Source organism: Amblyomma maculatum, chromosome 3 (assembly GCF_055883805.1).
Source record: "Amblyomma maculatum isolate TAMU_Amacu chromosome 3, ASM5588380v1, whole genome shotgun sequence".
Lineage (NCBI taxonomy): Eukaryota > Metazoa > Arthropoda > Arachnida > Ixodida > Ixodidae > Amblyomma > Amblyomma maculatum.
Window position 1 is genome coordinate 218,990,328 of NC_139346.1, and position 21,346 is coordinate 219,011,673.

At 47.1% G+C, this 21,346-nt stretch overlaps 1 protein-coding gene across 2 annotated transcripts in view; it reads left to right on the plus strand.

Moving 5' to 3' along the window:
• The window catches only part of LOC146197737 (putative RNA-binding protein EEED8.10), a 135,373-nt gene that overhangs the window by 58,047 nt on the left and 55,980 nt on the right, over window positions 1-21,346 (plus strand). For both annotated transcript variants that reach the window (XM_084599648.1, XM_084599649.1), the window contains exons 12-15: window positions 129-177; window positions 314-357; window positions 1,073-1,152; window positions 18,799-18,904. In XM_084599648.1, the coding sequence (XP_084455774.1) occupies window positions 129-177; window positions 314-357; window positions 1,073-1,152; window positions 18,799-18,904 (279 nt within the window). The remainder of the gene's footprint in view (window positions 1-128; window positions 178-313; window positions 358-1,072; window positions 1,153-18,798; window positions 18,905-21,346) is intronic.

Below are 21,346 nucleotides of genomic sequence, written 5' to 3' on the forward strand. Positions count from 1 at the left end.
CAGGACTGCTGTGGGCAGAGCTGGAATGCAGAGTCTTGCAAAGTACTAACAAAGCCTAGACACCCCCATATTCTCACAAAAGAGGTTTGCTTGTACAGCTCATAACCTTTCCTCTTTCTCTTGTTTAGAACTTGAGGGCACTGAGGGTCTTCAACCTGTCTGGATCATTCCTCAACTGTGAGTATGGTTCAGATTCCTTTAGTGCCTTCCCATGATCTCATTTGTCTTCTCTGCTTTGTGTTTTTGAACATCTTATGTTAAAGGGTGTTGTATAATATGATGTTTTTTTAAGTAAACTTTCACTTCTTTTCAGTGACCAGTGGCGGTATTGGTGCTGTTGGCAAGTTGCCTCTGTTGGTAAGCCCTTGGTGGAGTGCTCAAGTGCATTAGGAAATTTCTTCTTGAGAAGAAATGTTTGCTTTCATTGTTCATGGTGCACGGTTGACTTCTTGTTTTTGTTCTTTGATGTTCCTTTTCTTACTCATGCAATACTATACAGCAAAAGCGATTTTCTACTTTAGCACTGCCTCTACCACTTCTTTTGCACTTCCCCGTTATTTAAAAGGGCCGTGAAACAATATCTATTAATGCTAGAAAGAGCACATGCACAATTGCTATTTTGTCGCTTGTCATCGCACCACCAGAAGAATTAAGGTAGCTTTGTTCACACAGGAGATATCGAGTAACTGCTCTCCTCCCCCAAACTCAGCATGTGCAAACATGGAAGAAAAGAAAAAAGGGGGGGGGAGGGGGGGGGGGGCGACTTAGAATGCACAGTGAGGTGCAGCCCTAATACGTTGTGAAAATAAATTTTTAAAAATTTTGTATTCATTGTAGGATTCCCAAAGGCCACCTTTTACCGATTCGTAGCATTAGAATATGACCATCAAAATCATATGACCATCACAATCATTTTAAAATAGCATTTGGCACAGCTCTGTTGAACAGTGGTTGGAGCTTAGTTTTCTTTAATTACATTTCTCGTGGCCCCTTGCTGTTCTTGAGGCATTAGTGAAATGGTGTGCTTTCTTTCTTCCTTTTAATTTCCTTTTTATTCTAATGGAAAATGCAGGAAGAGCTGAACCTGAGTCACAACAAGGCTGTCAGCGATGCGGTTATTGCTGCCATCTGTGCTGGCTGCACCAAGCTCAGGTCAGCTGCTTGTGAAGTGGGTCATGTGCATGTGAGACTTTTGCATGGTTGGTCATGGCAAGTGCTGTTTGTTGGTCACGTGTAAGTTACCATTTCAGCGTATGATGAATTGGGGCACAAGCCAGCTGCTATGGGCCTTGCTCATGGGAATGTGTAGTGTACTGGTAGAGGGGCTTTTGCTACCTTTGCAAAGAATGAGAAGGGAGTGTTCCTTGCAGTAAAGAGTTGAGGACTTGGAATATGAGCAAGAGTTTGTCCTTAAGGAGTGGCAGTCTGATGCTGAGGAGTGTTTTTCTCGAAAGCTCTAGAACAGAGCCACGCCAGCTATATCTGTTTGTGCTAGCTTCTGCTTGTCCAAATGAGGCAGAACTAGTTACGCACAGATTTACATTGTGTGCATTACTACCTATTAGGCTGCCTATTGTTACTGCAAGCTAATCACCATTTGAGGACGGAGGTACTCTGTGTGGAAGATGAACTTCAGTGGGGGCGAGCATAACACATTTTTGCACTAGAAAGTGCTTCTCAGCCAGGACCCCTCGTGGACCAGTGGAAGATGTGGGGGACCTAAGAGATCAGAGAGGGGAACATCTTGTGCGTTGATCTTGTGTGGACTGCTGGTGCAGTTCTGGGAGCAGGTCAAGGATTTGTCATTGAGTCAAGGCTTTAAAAAGTATGCGCTTGATAAGCCAGCGTGCCACAGCCTCCAGATGTGGGAAAGAAGTGACACGTTGGAGCATTTATGCATGCCGCTAAAGAGGATTCAGCTGCTCCCTACAACACGGCACTCGTTTGTCGGACACCCGAGGCACTTTGCATCGCAGCCCTGTCCAGCAGTGCAGTCAGAGCTCAGTCGAGTTTCACTGCATCAACAAGCGCCTTTGACGCTCAGAGTCTCCCTTCCTATTGCGCGCACTGTCCACCTGCACACTTATCTCATGCTTCACTTTGATAAACTAAAGTCTGCTTTGAACCTCCATTCTTTTAACCCTGCAAAACTGCATTGCCAGACCAGAACGATCATGCAACCTGTTTCTTTGAGGGGTGGGTTTTGCTGACCTCCATTTGAGAAACACTGCTCCAACCTAAAGCTAGGAACAAAATCATACCTGCCTCTGCATCAAGATGGATGACTAGGGTCTCGCGCCTGAAGTCAATTCATTTTAATCACGGTGTAAGAATATATTTAGAGGTTGACTCTCGCCCAGAAGTGCGACCAGGTCTTGTTTGCCGCTTTGCATGCTTCTTTCGATCACTGACAAATGGTGTCACGCAGTGGAGACTGGTGAAATATCCATGCTATGGCGGTTGTACTGCAGGTCCCTTGTGGGCTTGCTTGGCGCCGTGGCATGTAAATGGGACAAGGTACAGAAGAATTGAAACTGTTATCGACACCAATTTATTTGATACTATAGTTCATGTTCTACTTACTGGGACTGGATGAATAAGCAAAACAGTAGGAACGCGGCTCTGCGGTTCTGAGATGATTGGAATACGTTCAGTGAGAGATGTTTTTTCATTCATCTGCACAACTGTTGAGATCATGGTTATAAACGGTCGGCCTCAGTACACACACTACCACATTTTCTACTTATGCATTCAAACATTGCTTGAGCAGTGTGATGCGCTAATGCTGTGGGAAGATGTGTCCATCTTGTATATAACATGAATCACTTTGGCCACTTGGGGTTCTTAAATGAAAGCAGGAATCTCAAGGGTGTTTCTACATTTGCCTGCATTAAGAATACTGTAAGCACTGTGCGTGCACGTCATCTTCATCTGTACATATTAATCATCGGTCATCTCGTCATCGGTCAGAAGACGAAGTGTGAATGAAATGCTGCTGGTTTGTAGCTGCTGCTTCAGCTCGGCTAAAAAATGAACCTTCTGGTACTTCCTCCTGTCTCACAAGTGGTGGAGGTGTCTCTTGTTCCCAGCGTCGTTTACGCGGCAACCCCTGGAGCTTCGTTCCAGTTATATTGGTGGCGGCACATCCGCTATCATGGCGTAAGCCGACTCGCATCACCCAATAGTAATTACTGCGTCGGCGCCTGCCACTGCAGACGTGCATTCGCCAGTCGTCCATGCTTCCTCTGTGAACCCAACGTCCCTTGCCATTCCTCAGCCCTTCGGCCAGACTGCTTAGTCAGCTCCCGTCAGCGCGACCCTCCTGTTTTCGCCAGTCTCCGAGGTGACGACGTGGACGACTGGCTACAGCAGTACGATCGAGTGAATGCTTTTTAACCCTTTGACTGTCGAATATTCCGAAAAAGATTCACCCTCAGTGTCCAATTTTTTAAAATGCTATAAGCTTAGCGCAGTACCCGTACTACAAAAACAGTCAAAACGTTAATTGCTGGGATGTTTCTATGAAGCTGATCAAAGTCGCCTTCTATCTAAGTGATGTGGTGAAAACATGGTTCCTAAACCATGAGGACGCCATTCCTTATTGGACCCACTTCACCTTCCAGATGTGACAGATCTTTGGTATTGTTGGTACTGGCCAAACAGCTTTCCAAAAGAAACTAGACACCCGCGTTCAGCTTCTGGGTGAGACCTACACATCTTACATCGAGGACGTACTCTCCCTTTGTGGGCGCGTCAATACCACAATGCTTGAAGGCGAACATGTTCGGCATATTTTGAAAGGCATTGGCTGTTTTGCCTTCGCTGCTCTAGCAGCCCAGAATCCCTCTACAGTAGCTGACATTCGCACCGCTTGCCATTGGCTTGACCCTCCACAGCCGCAGCGGCTCAACAACACCTGGGATCTAAGCCAAACTCCCGAGGCCGACCTGCGTACAATGATCCGCTCCATTATTCGTGAGGAGCTACAGAGTGACCTTTCTTTAGCTCCTGCCTCTTCTCGTCCACCTGCCCCTTCTCCTGCATTACGTGACATTGTCAAGGACGAGCTTGCTTCCTTTACTCGTCCCATGGCTTCAGAAACATTAGCCCTTCCCTACGTCCCTAGGTACGCTGAGGTTTCTGTGCTACCTGCTACCGCTGCTACCTGTCCTCCTGTCCACCCTGCGCCTGTGCTACACAGTGTCGTCGCCCTGTCCTCGAGACTACCGGAGTATGGTGCTTGGCGACCACTCCCACCTCATCCAGTTTGTTTCTATTGCGGCATCCGCGGCCATGTTACACATGTCTATTGCTGACACCTGCAAGATGAGCATGCAAGCTACGGCTACCTCCAACAGGACGATTGGTACCAGTATCCTCCTCACCAGTCTTACGACAATGAGCTCCATCAGGTCACTCCGATAAATCACCTATTTTTCTCAGTGCAGAAGTTCGCAACACGATCAACACTGACCTCACATCACACCAAACAGAAGCATTGCGCGGTGTATTGGCCAAGTACGCAGCCTCGTTTGACTTTAGTTCTCGAGCATTGGGGGGGGTCAGACCGCTGTGGCAATGCAACGCATCCACTCCGACGGATTGGGCATCGTTCTATGCCTGCCATATCATGTGTCTTCAACCGAGCGCTAAGTTAATCGGGAAAACGTTGCTGATATGCTCGCCCGCAACATCATACACCCTTCGTCCAGTTATTGGTCATCCCTATTGTGTTAGTGAAGAAGAAGGACAGCTTGGTTCGATTCTGTGTAGTTTATTGTGCTCTCAATAGAATCACTCGCAAGGATATGTACCCCCTTTCTTGAACTGACGACGCCCTCGGCTGTCTACAAGGTGCCCAATTTTTTTCCAGCCTTGACTTACGATCACGATACTGGCAAATCTCTATGCATGAAGATGGCAAAGAGAAAACTGCCTTTGTCACACCAGAATAGTTTCCTTTGGGCTTTGCAATGCTCCTTCCACATTCGAGTGCATATTTGACACAGTTCTACGAGGGCTCAAATGGAAAACGTGTCTCTGTTACTTTGACGACATCCTCATTTTTTATTCAACATTTTCTGATCGTCTTATTCATCTCGCCGAAGTTTTGACAGCACTTTCCAATGCTGGCCTTCAGCTAAACACAAAGAAATGCTGTTTTGCGTGGAAAATTTAAGTTCTTGGCCACCTCGTAAGCAGCAACAGAATTAAGCTTGACCCTGATAAAATCGCTGCTGCGCAGCACTTTCCACGTCGGACTCAAGTCACAGATCTCCGCAGTTTCCTGGAATCGGCATCCTACTTCTAGTACTTCATCTGCAATTTCGCCTCTATTGCCTCTCCTTTACATGCTCTTCTCCAACAGCGATACACTCTTTGTCTGGTCTCCTGCTTTTGAGTCAGCATTTTAAGCTTTTAACGGAGGACCCTTGTCTTATACGTAATTTTTTTATTTATGAATAGATTTACACCAAACTTTCAGAGTTAGTGCATTTTAGTATTCTGATTCCAAAACTGCAAACATTTTTCTTCTACAGCAAATAATTTTTGATAAAGCAAGGAAAGCTTGTCTTTTGTTTGAAGGAGCCTAAAGGAGAAGTCTAAAGACCTAGAGTCACCAAGGAGTGCAATAAGCATATATGAATATTCTAGGATAATTTGAATGAAAATTACAGCTCGTCAAACTTGAAGAAAAAGTTTGTTTTGGCAACTGAGACAGATTATTTATTATGAAAAGTTTCTTAACCAGGCAGTGGTTTAGAGTTAATATTATTGCACAGCCGATGAGTTGATCTTCCTAGCTGAAAAATAATCATAGAAATAGCTGATCTAGAACCAGAGATATCACTCTTCCTAGCTTGAAAAGAATCATAGAAATAGCTGATATAGAACCATAGATATCGCTCCTCCAAAATGCTGAGTGTGTTAAAAATGCAGTTTTGAGAAATTGAAGAAAAATGTATAGGCAAATTTCTGAAGCACCAAAGCTAACAGTAACTCATTAGAGTGGGTTCTGCCTGGCTTCCGATGCCAATGCATCATTTACCATCGATGTAATTGCCCTCGAAAGAATGAAATTGGCGGCGAATGAAATGCATGGTCAGGAGGCCGCCACCAAGACGGGTACGTTTGCATCATGACCTCCGTAATAGTTGGTGCTAGGTTCTGGCGCGCAGTCGTCATTCTCACGTTCATGCATCAAATGCAGTCGGCCTGCAACTAGTGATAAGCGCCCATTGCTCGTCTTGCACCACGTAGCATTCAGAAGCAAGTTCATTTCGACAAGGTTTGGGATTTCGCTTGTCGCGGGACGCCGTTTCGCGACAGCCGGTTGCGGTACTGCCTCACAGGGCGATCTATCCTGGCGTTGAAAGCTGCTTAGAGTAGGAGGATGGCTGCTCCCGGCCCTACTGGGCTTGGACTGGTAGGCGGCGGCGGCTAACCTGTCACTGGTTCTTTATCTGTTGCACCAGCCACCACTTCAGTGGTGGACAATGGCTGTTGCGACGCGCGTCTTTCTCCACTCTTCTTTTGAAGCAAAAAGCTTCACTAGGCTCGTCAACACCGCGCTTCGAGTGAGCCGGAGCCCCAGATTTGCCACCGAGTGACGTCATGCATGGCGCAGGTGGCCGCCGTCGCCACTGACTTCGTCGCCTGACCTTTCGCTGCCGCTTCTCCTCCTTGCTACCGTTTGACCCTTCGCAGCAGCCGTGCGCAGTGCGCATATGTTAGGGGGGGGTATAAGGCGCACTTGCTCATAGAACAGGCGCAGACACTCGCCATGGAAGAAGAAGCAACAGTCGGATGGCTCAAACACCTATCCAGAAGTGGTAAAAAGTTGGCTAAAAATTAGCAATGATATGAAAAGTGCAAGGCTAGACGAGCGGCTTTTCGCTTCGAGATATCCAGGCTTAACCTTAGTTGAGCCACAGCTAATTTTTTTTTCTCTATTTTCTCTTTTGTCTGCACGAGGCAGCGGAGATGGCTCAGCTACAGAGCCAGTAGCAGGCCTATGCATTTTCTTTTCTTTCTTCCTGCAGTTGCAACAACAAAGCTGCTTAGGCATCACTTGTTCGTCTGCACCATCACGATTAAGGTGCCCGTACGTGGCACGAGTTCTTTCGACAAGGTCGTGCCGCTCCTTGCTGTCGCGCTGAGCATGACTGGCTTTGCTACGCCGTTATCAGGCCATCGCGGACTCGACGCTCTGCGTTTCGTCATTGATTGCAGATAACCAGATGCGGCGATGTAGCATCCTCGGCGCGGTTATCTCTTTTCACTACTTTTCTAGGCTAATAACGAAGCGTGAATCTAAATATTTCACATTTCGCGCTATGGTCACGACGAGAGAACGGCGATAGGCCGACTAGGCCTAAATGAAAGACCTTCTCAAAATGGCACCAGACCACGAGCAGTCGATGCCGCCAGCCAACCAAAGCTCGCCATTTTGCTCACATGCTATGGAAGACCAATAGCAGCGCGTTTCATGCGATTTTGTTCTTTTGTTTTCTGCTTCGGTGGGCTCGCTCATGGTCGCAAATCGAAATATAGGAATGGCCTGAATCGCGATCTTTCAAACGTGACCAGGAGTATGCTCGTACATCGCATATTTCTTGAACTGCGGGCGATCGAAATTTGGCACAATTTGACCTCGGTTTAAAGGGCCACGCGCGCAGATTCTTGTCTTTGAAATGCTGTAACGCAGAAATTGGGTGGTATTTTTCAATAAAACTTTAAGGGTAGCTGCGGAAAGATCTCAGCATCATGAAAACTCGATCGAAATTCCGATTTTCTGACTCATTTTCGGGCGCAATGACCCGGCTCTCCTCTTAAGCGTGCGCTGACTTCGGGTCCTGTCCTCTGCTATTTTTATAACAAAGCTCTGACTATTTTGCACACTGATGCAAGTAGTCATGGCATTGGCGCTGTTCTTCTGCAACGCCAAGATAGCTCTACGGAAAAAGTTGATGCCTGTGCAAGCTGCACTCTGACTCCTGCGAAACAAAACTACACTATTACACAGCAAGAATGTCTTGCCGTCGTCTGGGTCGTTCAGGAGTTTCGTCCATATCTGTACTGTCGTCACTTCACGGTCGCCTTGGGCGATGGATTCGTCTTCAAGAGTACCGACTTCACAATTATTTACAAATCGGACAAGCAGCACAGAGATGCCGACGCCCTCTTTTGTTGTCGTTTGCTTCACTGTCGCAACATTGTCTTCGCCTTCCTCACTTGCGCTTTCGGAGCTGCACCGTTCAGAGCCTACAGTCATGCAGCCTTTGACCGCCGCCTCCATTGCTCCTGCGTCAGACATAGACTGTGATTTCCCTCACCACCAACGTGCTGACCCATACTGTCGAAAGCCGATTGATCATCCGAGTGGCATTACTAGACCTCCAAATGCCCATTCCCATCGCCAGTTCAACAATTTTAAGTTACGGAATGGTACGCTATTTTGGTACAACTGCAGCCCGCTGGGCCACGCCTGGGTTCCCGTAATTCCCAGCTCTCTGCACCCTCAAATCCTTCAAGCCTTTAACGACGATTCCACCGCTAGCCATCTTGGCTACCAGAAAACCTAAGACCACGTCAAGAGCCGTTTCTTCTGGCCTGGCCTCTCAACCACTGTATTTAAATACATCACGCCTTGCATCCCTTGCCAACAACGCAAGCGGTGTACGTCACCTCCGGCCGGTTTCCTGCAGCCTCTCCTGTGTCCTTTAACATCAATCGAAGTGGTCGGCATTGACTTGTATGGACCCCTTGTTATTGTGGTTGACCACCTCGCCCGATACGCTGAAACCGCAGCTCTTCCTTCCGGCTCTGCCTCTGAAATCGTCAATTTCTTTCTCCACACCATACTTCTTCACCACGGCGCCCTGCGTTTCCTGCTCAATGATTGTGGAGGGTAGTTCCTCTTCTCTGTACTCACAGCAGGGCTTCATGCTTTGGGCACGGTGCACAAAACTACGCCCACAGACCAAAGGCCTCACAGAACGCTTTCATCGCACCCTTTCTGACATGCTGTCCACTTACATTCACCCTCTTCACAACAACTGGGACTCTACTCTCCTTTGTGACCTTTGCCTACAACACTTCTGACACTTCCGTTCAACGAACCACCATCTATTCTTTTTTTTTTTTTTTTTTTAATGACTGCCCCCCTACCTTCTCGCTCGAAGCATCTTTCTTTTCAGCTACCGCACCTTCTGATGCACCTTCCCACGAACAATTCGTTTCTCACATCACTCTCGGCCGTGAGCCTGCCCACCTCCAAACTGAAGCCACTCAAGCTTCCAGAAAAAGCACTTATGATTTTACCCACCGCTCTGTGTTCTTCTGCCCTGGCGGCGACGGAGTATTGCTCTGGACACCCACTCGCATCCCCGGCTTGTGTGAAAAATTTCTGAGCGATTTATTGGCCCGTACACGGTCCTTAAGCAAACATCGCATGTGAGCTATCTAACCGCCCCTGCATCGCCTCTTCTTGACCGTTGTCGTCGCGGCACCGAGGTAGTGCACGTGTCCCGATTGAAACTCTTTTATCTCCAACCTTCATCTATATAACCTGCGACCAGGATGGTTGCTTTCGTTTGAGAGGGGGAAGATTGTAAGCACTGTGCGTGCACGTCATCTTCATCTGTACATATTAATCATTGGTCACCTCGTCATTGGTCAGAAGACGAAGTGTGAATGAAAGGCTGCTGGTTTGTAGCTGCTGGGCTGGCAATAGAAAAGTGAACCTGCCGGTGCTTCCTCCTGTTTCACAATACTGCCTTTCACACTCATGCTGGTTAACAGAAGGCCTCCTATGCTATGCACATATGAGCGCTGGGACTGAAATGAAACCAAGAGTGTATTTGCTACAGTTCAGTGGCTAATGAGTGGACATTTAGCTACCCGACTCATAAAGACTTACGGAAATGCCACTGCTGCTTCTCCTGCTAGGGTAATTTTATGCCGACACCAACAATGCTGAGTAGTTAATTATCAGAAAATTCAGGAGTGCACGGGAAGGTATAAAATATGCACTGTAAAGTGGACTTGGTGGATGTCATTTTAGAAGAATTGCAGTTGCCCACTAATGTAACTGTGTTGCCAATAATATTACGTCATGGAATTCTTCACCAAGCACTTGAAAGTGGCACAAATTATGCAGCTGCTTAATATTAGTTATTAACTTTGCCAGCATACCACTATGTCCTCTGGCATCAAAATGTACAGTGGGTGCAAGAGGCCATGAGATTGCGAACCGAAATTAATTGCTGCTGTTTAGCGCCTGGTGCGCCTTCGGTGATCCTTGAAGTTTGGGAGTCATCCATTTTGTAGCAAAGGAGGGTCTAGATTGTCATCAGAATTATTTCGTTGACTTTTGAGCCTCAAAGGCTTTGAGGCACTTGGCTACTGAGCTAAAGGACTGCAATTGTGGTTTCCGCGGCTGTTGTGTCTTCCAGCCATTCGACTTTGGGAAAATTAGAAAAGGCATCATAGGCAATTACGTACGACTTGCACGCATACAAAAAGATGTCCACTCCAACCTTGTACAAAGCAGATTTTGGAAGTGGTTGTATTAGAAGTGGGCTGTTTTACAATTACTTTCTGCACGCTTTGCAGCTTTCCACACGGCAGCGATGTTGCCTTTCAGACCAGGCCAAAAAATAAGTTTTCGAGCTTTCTCCTTACACTTTAGCAACCCAAGGTGAACATCATGGTTCCTCTGCAGCATGAGTCATCACATACTTCTCAGTATTACAACTTTCGCGCCCTTCAATACAACTTAATTAACGACAGAAAGTTTGCCTGAGTCCGCCTGTCACCGGCTGGCCACTCACCAAGAGAGAGAGCTTTATTGTCCACTGGCGTGGGCCGCAAGCCCCAGCCAGGCACAGCCGCACTGCACTAGATGCGTGACAGTCCATGCCGCTGCAGCACATCCACGGCCCGCATGATGGCGGTCTTGTGCTGATGTTGGTCTGTCGCGTGCATTAAGTCCTCCCATTCCTCCCAGGTGGAGAGCTCCGAGCCTGGCGGGGAAGGATCAGACCCGAACCTTTCCCACGCCCTACCTACTATCCCGCATGCACCCACACCCAGGTGCCTTCACCCTATCTTGTTCCTTGTGCTTTCATCCCACCGCTACACTAACATATGTCCTGATGGAGTGCCACTCACCGAGCACGCCACTATCTGCAGGTAGCCGTCTCGAGAAGTTTCCAGTTGTAGCAACTATTGCTTTTCGGGGGTCACCATGTAGTCCCAAGGGGCACCAAGACTGTGCCACATGAACCTCAATGTCATGTGTTGTGCAAACTTTGTCTTCACCCTGATCTACCTTTGACTATGGCAACATGTCAGCGAGAAACGGCTGCTTTCCTGCAAGGCAAAGTCTTATTCTAGCAAACGCAAAAAGAATTGTTGCACTTGCAGTGGCATGTCAGCGATTTCTTTTCGCGCAGTCACCACCAGAAGCTTGTGGTCAGTTTCGATAAGCACTTTTCTTCCATACACACGCACGTGAAACCTTTCTCAGCCAAAACATATTCCAAGCGCTTCTTTTTCAATTTGTGCGTAGTTCCTCTTTGCTTGCATTCAGACATGAGATGCCTATGCTACAGGCCTTCATTCACCGTTGTAGCCTTGCAGTAAAACTGCACCGACACCGTCCTTGAATGCGTCGCAACTAGTCTTAGTTTGTCTATGCTGATCAAAGATGGCAAGTGGAGGGTGTGGTCAAGATTTCTGTTAACTTTTTCTACTCCAGCTCATGATTTTCTGTCCGTTGAAACTGGGATCGAGATTTGATAAGCTCACTTAAAAGCGTTGTTTGCTTGGACAATTGTGACACAAATTTGCTGAAATAGTTAACGACACCCAGTACGCACGGGACGTCATTTTTGGACGTTGGTGTTGGCATTTTCCTCAAGCTTTGGTCAGCTTTGGGTCAGGGGATATTCCCGTTTGGCCTATGACATCACTAAGGAATTTTACAGTGAAACCTCATTATAACGAACTGTTAAAAAATCGGAAAATAGTTCGCTCTATCCATAATTCATAATATAAAATTTCGTAGAAAATACATGCAAGAGCAGCGAAATTCAATCAGAGAAGGCACAGCAACTCGGAGGGTGCCTACTTGGGTCACGTCCATTTATTTACGCGCAAAGAACTGCATTATTGCGGCCTGCTTTTTTGTGTTCATCGCGTTACGTATCACGCCCTGTTCCACAGTTTGCAAACACTCAACAAGGGCAAACCCACTGCTCTCAATAGCACTGCAGTGGCGGCGCAGTAAATCCAATGCAGCAAGCGCTTCTTGTGAAGTCGGAATGTTCTCATCGTCTGCAGGGTCAGCCTGAGTTTCGTCTGCGGGATGTTCAGAAACTTCCACAGCGATTTCGGCGTCCGTCAGTACAGCCGTGGTCGCCGCGATGTCGTCGCCGCCTACAAAGTCCTCTACAGTCATTGTTGCGGGCATGTCACCAACAAAACGCGAAAAATCGTTCCAGGCTCATCAAGCTCGTGGAGCTCTGCTTCTGCTTCTTTGGGATCGTCCCCATCGTCACTTGATGCACGGGCCTCTGCTGGAACAAAATCTGCGTGCCGAAAGCAGTTGGCGATCGTTTCGCCTTTCACGCTGTCCGATGCCGCTTCAATGCTCCCAGCAAGTCGATCTTCGAGTCCTGCTTCATAACAAGCTTCACGAGAAGAGTGTCAATCAGTCTCCTCTTGTAAACTGCCTTGAAGGCCCTGATTTTATCTTGAGCTTGGTCTTTAACGTCAGTGCTGCTCTTTTTTTCACGTTCACCGCCATCACAGCACTACGCATACCCGTGCACCACACGCGACACGACGACCGACGCAGCCTCTGCCGAACGCTATGACGGCCACACCGCCACGCCGCTGCTAACACTAAAAACGCGAAAGACGCAAAAACCAAAAAGGCAGAAGCAACATTCGATCGCGCCGCTGCCGCCGCTGCTGAAGCGGCGCTGTCAGCGATTGTGAGATGCGAACAATTTTTTATGGCCTCCGAGATTACCTTTGGCTGTCAACTCCCAATGCCATCGTGGCATCTGTGGCGCTGTCAGCGCCTGCTAGGTAGTCCTCAACGTTTGCTGCGCCGCACAACACACATGTAGTGCAACGAAGCCTGCCTACTGCTAATAAAGTGAGGTAGTGCTTGGCGTCGCGAAGTTCATAATATCCGTTTTATGCCGAACCGCATTCGCTATGGGAAGTTAAAAATACATGTTTTTGACAAAATAATTTCGGAAGAGTTCGATATATTCAATAATTTGTAATATGCGTGTTCGTTATATCGAGGTTTGACTGTACTTTTATCGGCCCAGATCTGCATTTCTGGGCCTTAAAAGTCCAGCTTGCTTTCTCGGCTGCTTTAAGCACTTCTATCAACCACTTGTCGTGTTCTTGATTACTGGAACCCCATACTAAAAAATCAACATATATCAGTATGCTCGGTAGGCCGTCAAATACTTGACTCTTGCTTTGTTGATATGCCTCCAGTGCGGAAGAAATGCCGTAGGGCAAGCGGAGAAAATGGTATCTTCGAAACAGCGTCCTGGAAGTCCGCTCATTAAGTGGTATCTGATGATAGCCGAAGTTCGCGTCAAGACAGCTTAAGTACTTTGCATTGGTTAAATGGGCTTCCAAATCTTCTTGCTTCGAAAGCAGGAAATGTCGCTTTATGTACTTGTTCATAGCTCTGGGATCCATGCACACCCTTAGTGCACCATCTTTCTTTGTAAGTGTTAAAAGGTTGATCCAGTTGGTAGGCTTTTCATCCTAACAATTATACCAGCACATATCGTTTTTTCAAGTTTCTTCTTTAGGGGTTCATCTAGTGCCACCGGAACTCGTTGAGCTGGTTGCACTACTGGTGCCACATCAGGGGAAAGGACCATGCTGTACGCCTGCTGCAGACAACCAAGGCCCTTAAAGACATGCTTGAAATTTTTCAAAAGGTCGTCGTTTGAATTCTTGTCTACAGCACATACTATACGCTGGACTGGCCCCAGAGCTTCACTTGCTTCTAGTCCGAGTATGGCCTGTCATTCATATTTCACCACAAAAAACAATGTTCCCATGGCGTACTTGAAGTGTACGCGCTACAACATGCGTTGTAGTGCCACCATTATATGCCCGTAGGGCCGTTAGCTTCAGCTGTTCTACTCCAAGCAGTTTTTATGCGAAGCATATTAACGTAGGTTTCGGGCCTTCGTGCGACGCCCGGCGGTGGCCACCATTGACCCTGAAGTGGGGTCACGTGACATGACGTCACATGATGACGTCACACCGGCTGCAGATGGGGCCTCATATCGTGCCGTCAGTCGCCTCCCGGCGGTGGCCACCATTGACCTTGAAGTGAGATCACATGATGTGACGTCACGTGATGACGTCACACCGGCTGCAGATGGGGCCTCATATCACGCCGTCGGACGTCGCCCGGCGGAGGCCTCCACGCTTCGGTTCGCGCCGTCGCGCGCGACGCGGCGGCGGCGCCACTATCGCTGAATCACGTGATATGTGATGTCACGCCAGGGATGAAGCGGCGCGCGCCCGCCGTCGCGTCAGTCTTTGTGCCTGCAACCGCGCCAGCGTCTTTGCGCCGGGCGTGTATGCAGTCAAGATGCCTCCAAACGCTAAGGACGTTAATAATAGGAATGCAAAACGAAGGCTGCAGCGTGCTACGGAAACCGATGAAGAACGCGAAGAACGCCTAGCCAAGCGGCGTGCTCAATATGCGGCTCGACGACAACGCTCCGAGGGTGTAAGTGAAGCCTCAACCAGTGAGTGACGTGCAAACCAAGAGTCATGCATTTACGGACCATAAGAGTGTGTTTGTCGGGCTGCAAAGAATAAAGTACGACGATTAACCTAAAACCACGTCTCCGTTACTTAGCCCCATCCACACTGAGGCAGCTGCTTAACATGCTTCGCATCCACTGGGCTTAACCTTGATAAGCCGCCAATTTTTTTTTTTTTTTGTAAACCGACATAGGAAACAAGCTTGCCTTAGATCCGGTGTCCTCGTTGGCAGTTACAAACTTGACCATCCAATCCCTCTCACGCTTGCGGTGGTGGCCTTGCTGTCCTTTTACTCACCCTTCTTCGCTCATCCTTGCTCAAACACTTGCGAAATGGTTCAGCCTCTTTCGTTGTTTAGGCTTGTGGCAGCGGTTGCACTTACGACAGTGAAAAGATTCTTTCTGCTCTTTTGAGGGCGCTTTGAAATCGCATCAGCACTGCCGCCATACTTTGTTCCGCTGGGCTACCGTCTCTTCTGCTTTTTGCAAAGTCACTTGGTTATCCCGAAGTATTTTTTTTTCACGTAGTCTATTATTAAGCGTACCAAATGTTATCTGGTCTTCTTGCAATGCACCACACTGTGATGCTTGCTTTTTCAGGTTGTGAACAAATTTTTCAAATGGTTCTCACTCTGCTTGCTTTCTTGAACGGAATACGTAATTTCTCATATGCTTCATTGCTAACTTCGGCGCAATAGGTGTCAAACTTTCTCACCACGGTGCTGTAGTCAGTCTTGTCTTCAATCAACCCGAACTGAAAGTTATTCAAGACGTCCAAAGCATCGTTACCCGCAGCGCTCAACAGGAATGCTGCCTTGCTTGCCTCTTTTTATGGCTCATCTGTAGGTGCCGTCGCTTGCACAAATACCTGAAATTTTTGCTTAGAACGCTTCCAGTTTTTGTTATGTTATCAGTCAGTCGCAAAGGCTCTGGTACCTCCAGCAGGGCCATAGCGCACCGGATGCGGGAACGATTTCCCCAGACGCCATGTAACTGCTTGAAGGGACGATGCCTACAGCAGCACGGTCAGTACAAGAATTACGTTGTCTAATGCAAGCGCAGCTTATAAAGGTTCCAACGTGCACGCTGTCCATACTGCGTATTACTGATGCACGTTGGCACTGATACGATCACTAAATGTGTCCGATACAGCAGAAGCTGTAATGGCGTGCATCCACTTCTCTAATAAATGTGTACATCTTTTAGGAACATGCATCCACAAAATGCTGACCCCATAGCTACATAAAAGACATGGTCGCTCAGTTGTAATTGGTGTGTCGAACCAGAACCAAACTGAAAGTCGGAATTGAACCCAAATCCTTGAAGAAAGATGACAAGAACAAAGGAAAATATATTTCCACATGCATAGCACCAACGTCTGGTGTTAAGCTATCGTTTCATCCTGAACACGGATGGCCATTGCCCTGCGCAGGGGCGCCGCTCATGGAGCATAGCTTCCAGAGCAGTGAAATAATCGCATATAAATTGTAAGTTGAATTACATATTTAGATAACTAAATTGTGACCAGTACAACTTAAAAACAAAACGAATATGTTAAAAAATGTCACGCAAATCATTTTATTTTCCTATTGTTCGCATGCATTGCAGCTGTATGCAATGCGATGCCGGCAGATGCAACTGGGTTGGCCGAGACTTCAGAATGATAAGCCGACGCTCTTGATGGGAAAGCCATCTTGGGCAGCAATTTACTAGTCTGTTCTTGAGTTGTATCTGAACTTAGTGCAAAGATGATTCCATAAGTCGATTTTCCTTTTTGTCTCCTCTTCCTTTTCTCCCTAGTGATGTCTACTCGTTTTATTTCCCTTGGCATGTTGTGAAGCTCCAGTCTTCAAATGAAGACTGGGTGGAGCAAGGATCTGAGGGGAATTACTGGTAGGAATATTAATTCACAAGCTCTATTTGGTGGGCCATAGTTTTGGCCTGTACAACTACGGTGTTGAAAAAAATGCATTTCATCGCTTTATCCACCATCACTGATGTGAATATCTAAGACAGTCTAGAAAGATGGCACTGAAAGCTAGAAGCGCACTGTTGAGAGAAAATGTTAACAATGGGTAGCCTGGTCTATTGGGTTGCGGGGTGACAAAGCAGGTTGGGGCAAAAACCTTGAAAAGCAGGGAGAATGATGAGGTCAAGCAGACTGAAGGAACCTGCGACTAGGCCCTAAGGAAAAAAGCAGAGGGAATGACAGTAATTGTGCAGTCGGGGAACTGTAGCATGAGAAACTGAAAGAAAAGCTGGTGAGCTGGCAGAAAGAGGCTAGCTTGAAGAAGCAGTACAGCAAGGAAAAAAAAAAAAAAACAACAAAGAAAAGGGTAAATGGAGTCTTCATTCAAATGTTGCTTGTTTGGTTGTGACTGTTAACAAAACACAGTGTTCCTGAAACTGTCCCTGTTATCGTTAAGATTTTTTTTCTGAACCCAGTTGGAACCGGTTCGGGCAGGGTCGAATGGTTCGAGCCAGAACGAAATAAGTCTCTGGAACTGAAACCAAACCCGAACCCAAAAGGCGTCAACTCGAACTGAACCCGAAAAAAATTCCAGTTCGACACCCTGATTGCAATATCCTATCTGCTCTGGGGATTGCCACACTTTCAGGCGAGTTTTAAAAAGCGGCACTCGATTCCGGCAACTGTGAACTGCAGTGGCATCACTTCATTGTGCAGGTATGCCACATCCATAGCCACTAGGAACCTAGGTTGTGATGCTGGCCCACTGGCTCAGCCTTGGTCAACACGAGAAACACAAAACCCAACCGTAATGTAGAAACAGCGAACCTACCTGTCACATTTTGTGATGTGCTGGCAGCAAGAAACACAGACAAATTGAAAAGGCACCTAAAGCCAGGCACACCACTGAGCTGCATACGTTGTTTCACAACCAGTTAGCCTCCATCCGTGCTGCTGCGGTTGGCGCATGTACTAGAGCGTGAAATTATCTCTTGACACACTCTGCCATGGCAGGCAGTCAGTGTCAACTCCTTAGATATTGCCGCAAACTGTTTAAATCTTTATTTGTTCCTGTTCGACAGCCGCTGGCATGCGGCCTTATCATTGTTATTCTGGCGCACTTATCAATTCTGTATCCCGTGTTGTCGCGATACAACGCGTTATCATTTTCTTTGTCGCGAACGATGCGCCGAGATCTGTCTCGAAGATTCCGATCACTCGCGTATGTTTCTACAATGTTCCAGGTTGTGCTACTAGCAGTTTGCGACATTATCTAGATTGTTCTGAGCAGCCTTAAATTGAGCGTTGACGAGTGCGATGGGCATTCTTTGTTTGACGATCGATGAGCACGATTGTTGCTATCGCCGCCGCCGAGTTGCTTAGTTCTTTTGCGGGCACAAGTCAGCCCAATAAAGAGTTAATTTCAGTACCATCAAGCCTGTGTCTTCTTTTGGTGTCTATTACCTTGTCACCACTATGTGACGATATATTCTTATGCCGTAATTATAATGCATTGTGTGCATTGTCATTGCTTTTGAGCACCTCATGCGCCTGCCAAAGTCAGATGTTAATGAAAAGCCTCAAATTTGACAGTTTGATCTCTGTGCATATCTGTGGATATGGCACCACATGATTGCTAGGTGGCACAGTGAAACTTGCCGATAAAAAGACCACAGGGGTCTGATGTAAAAACTGCTTGCTGATAACGAATGAATGTAAAGAAGCTGATGAAACCCTTGACGCATGAACTTGTAAATTAACAGTTGACAGAGTCTCAATTTCATGTGCTGCTTGGCATTAATTTGTTGCCAGCTAGAAGTTTTTTGCTGATCGAACGTGGGCCATATGACACTGACTGACATGAACAGACATGCAGAAACTGAAGCTGTTGGCAGCGTGTTCTGTCTAAAATCGCTGTCCCATTGTATCGCTGCCATTGATCACGTGCTTTGTGTGCACACTTGAGATATTGGGTAATTGAGGGGAAGGTACGTGATGCAGGTTTCTGGACATTACCTGCTGCCACCTGGGCATTACTGACGTCGCACTGAGCCACCTGTCAAGGTGTGCTGGACTGCGGGAGCTCAAGATCAGCTACCTGGGACAGGTAAGCCTAGTTTGGTGCAGTGAGTTTCTTTCATTCCAGCTTTGCATAGCCTCCTTTATACTTTCTGTTCCTGTCAGTGTGTAGCGCCGTCCTGGAATGTTGCGCAGTTAATGCCCTTCAATGAACTAAAAGTAGCGCTAACATGTCGATTTCCGCCCGCCTCCTCCCCTGCGCTTTCCTCCGGCATTCGACCCTCCCATTGGTCAAGCGTTGATACGTGCTCTCACGCACTTTTTTTTGCTGGTTGTGCAGCTTCCTCCTTTCCAGCGGTGCAAGCAATGCGGGCATGGCACATATCGTCCTGTGTTTTACTGCGGTTTGTGCCTCTTCCGCGCTGTTAGTTCGTCTTTTGTTTGAAGCGCCGGATTACTGCCGCACTTTCGGGTTGAGCACATGTGAGTGTGATGTTATTCAGAATACCATCCGCGAATCGAAATGTGGCGCGGAGGAAGGTTTGGCTTCCCCGAATCGGCCGGGCGTATTTCATTGCAACACCATGAAGCAGATCTACCGGTTTAATAGACATGGGGCGGGTAGTGTGTTACGCTTGTATTCATTGCATGCTAAAACTAATAATTCATGGAGCTTACCGCTACACACTCACAGTTGCATCGGAAGGTCCTTTATCTCTGAGAAGTTCTGTCAGCGGGCAGGTAAAGCCACATCTTACATGCTTTACTTTTGTACTGTATGTTAGTTCTCGATTTCGCACGGTACGCATGTAAGCGCTGATAGATCTGCATCAGAAGTCGAAAACGCATGGAAGACGGCTTTAGTGCCGGGCAAACTGATAGATCTGCAGCAGAAGTCAAAAACTCATGGAAGGCGGCTTCAGTGTCGGGCAAACTCGCCACTTGTGGGTTTGCCCGGCACTGAAACCGACGGGAATTCGGCACCTGACTGCAGTTGGTCTTTTAACTAACAGCCCATATTCTTACATTGCTTGGACGCCGGGGCCTCATCATCGTTCTCTCTTGGACTTTGTTAAAATTGCTAACCTTTTTTTCTTTCGTTTAATACCTCTTTTTATTTTTACATATTCTTTTATGCGCTTAGGCAGTAAACAACGCTATTAAAAAAACAACTGTTACCATGGTTCTCATGTTTACCGGTAGCTCATAGGTAGTCAAAGCTGCAAAGAAACCACACACACTGCAGCTAAATTGTTCTCCTCCCTTGCCTATTTCAGTTTTTTCTTTTTTAAAGCATGTTGCGCATTTTGGCCAATGTCTGACGGACGCACGGAGATGAAGGAGAGTTGAACCGACGCTGAAGTTGCGTACGTATATGGTGTGACACACTGACAGCTGAAAATGGAACCGTTTTAGCCCAAAGGAATAAAAAAAAAAATAACAACTGCTACCATGCTTCCCAAGTTTACTGGTAGCTCACAAGTCAGTCAAAGCTGCAAATAAACCACGTCGACTGCAGCTTACACCGCCTCGGCAAAATTGTTTTCAAGCATGTTGCGCACTTTAGCCAACGGCTGACGGACTTACGGAGGTACATATGGTGGAAGACACTGACAGCTAAAACTGTTTTAGCGCAAAATCTCTTTTGCCATTCTGTATTGTTGTTTCAGCAGCAAGTAATATTTTAACAGGAACATATATTGCGACAAAATACAAGTTGAAATGCTAGGGTGAGAGACTGCGCCAGCGCCTTTATCAGTGGGTGCTCGTAGTGCTCCGGAGAGCGTCTGCTCGCTATGCACCGCGTGGATGGAGCCACGATCAAAACACGAGAGGAGGAGAGGCGGCGCCGCAGGAAGAGAGAGGAGATCGCGTTACATTTAGTTTATTAAAAGGCTTTATGCGCTGTGCCACCGCTCCCGTTTCTTAGAGCCCCACTGACGTAGGTGTCAGCGCGCCTGGGTATAAACGTTAGTGCAAGCGCTGTTATTCACTCGTGGAATAACTTCTACAAAGCATGAATCGTACCTATTCAGTATATTTGCTTCTAAGGCCATCTCTCTCTAAGCATAACAAGTGATCACGATACATGTTGGGCAGGGACAACGACACGGTAGCATTTTATTTGACGCAGTTTTATGCAGTGTGCACATGGCTTGAAATACTGTGCAACTCGGCCTCACCTGTGCTCCACTCGCATCAATGGTAACAAGAAAAATGATTTGGTAGTGTACGCTGAGATGAAGCAAAATTTAGGAACAAAAGCATCAGCATTTATTTACACATAAGAGTAACTAGATGAGTAGTGCATTGGCCTTCGTAGAAAGGTGCCTATGCAGTGTCGTACATCTTCAGAATGTTGGCATTTCTCGCTTGATATTGACAACTTGCTTCAGCAGGAAAACTGCTGAAAGAATATATGCCATATCACCAAAGGTAGTCTTCTTTAAGCCTCTTCAGCTTCATTTAATATTGATCTACTGCAGTACGAAGGCTGTTATTTGTTTCTTTAGGTCTCTCTCCTTCCACT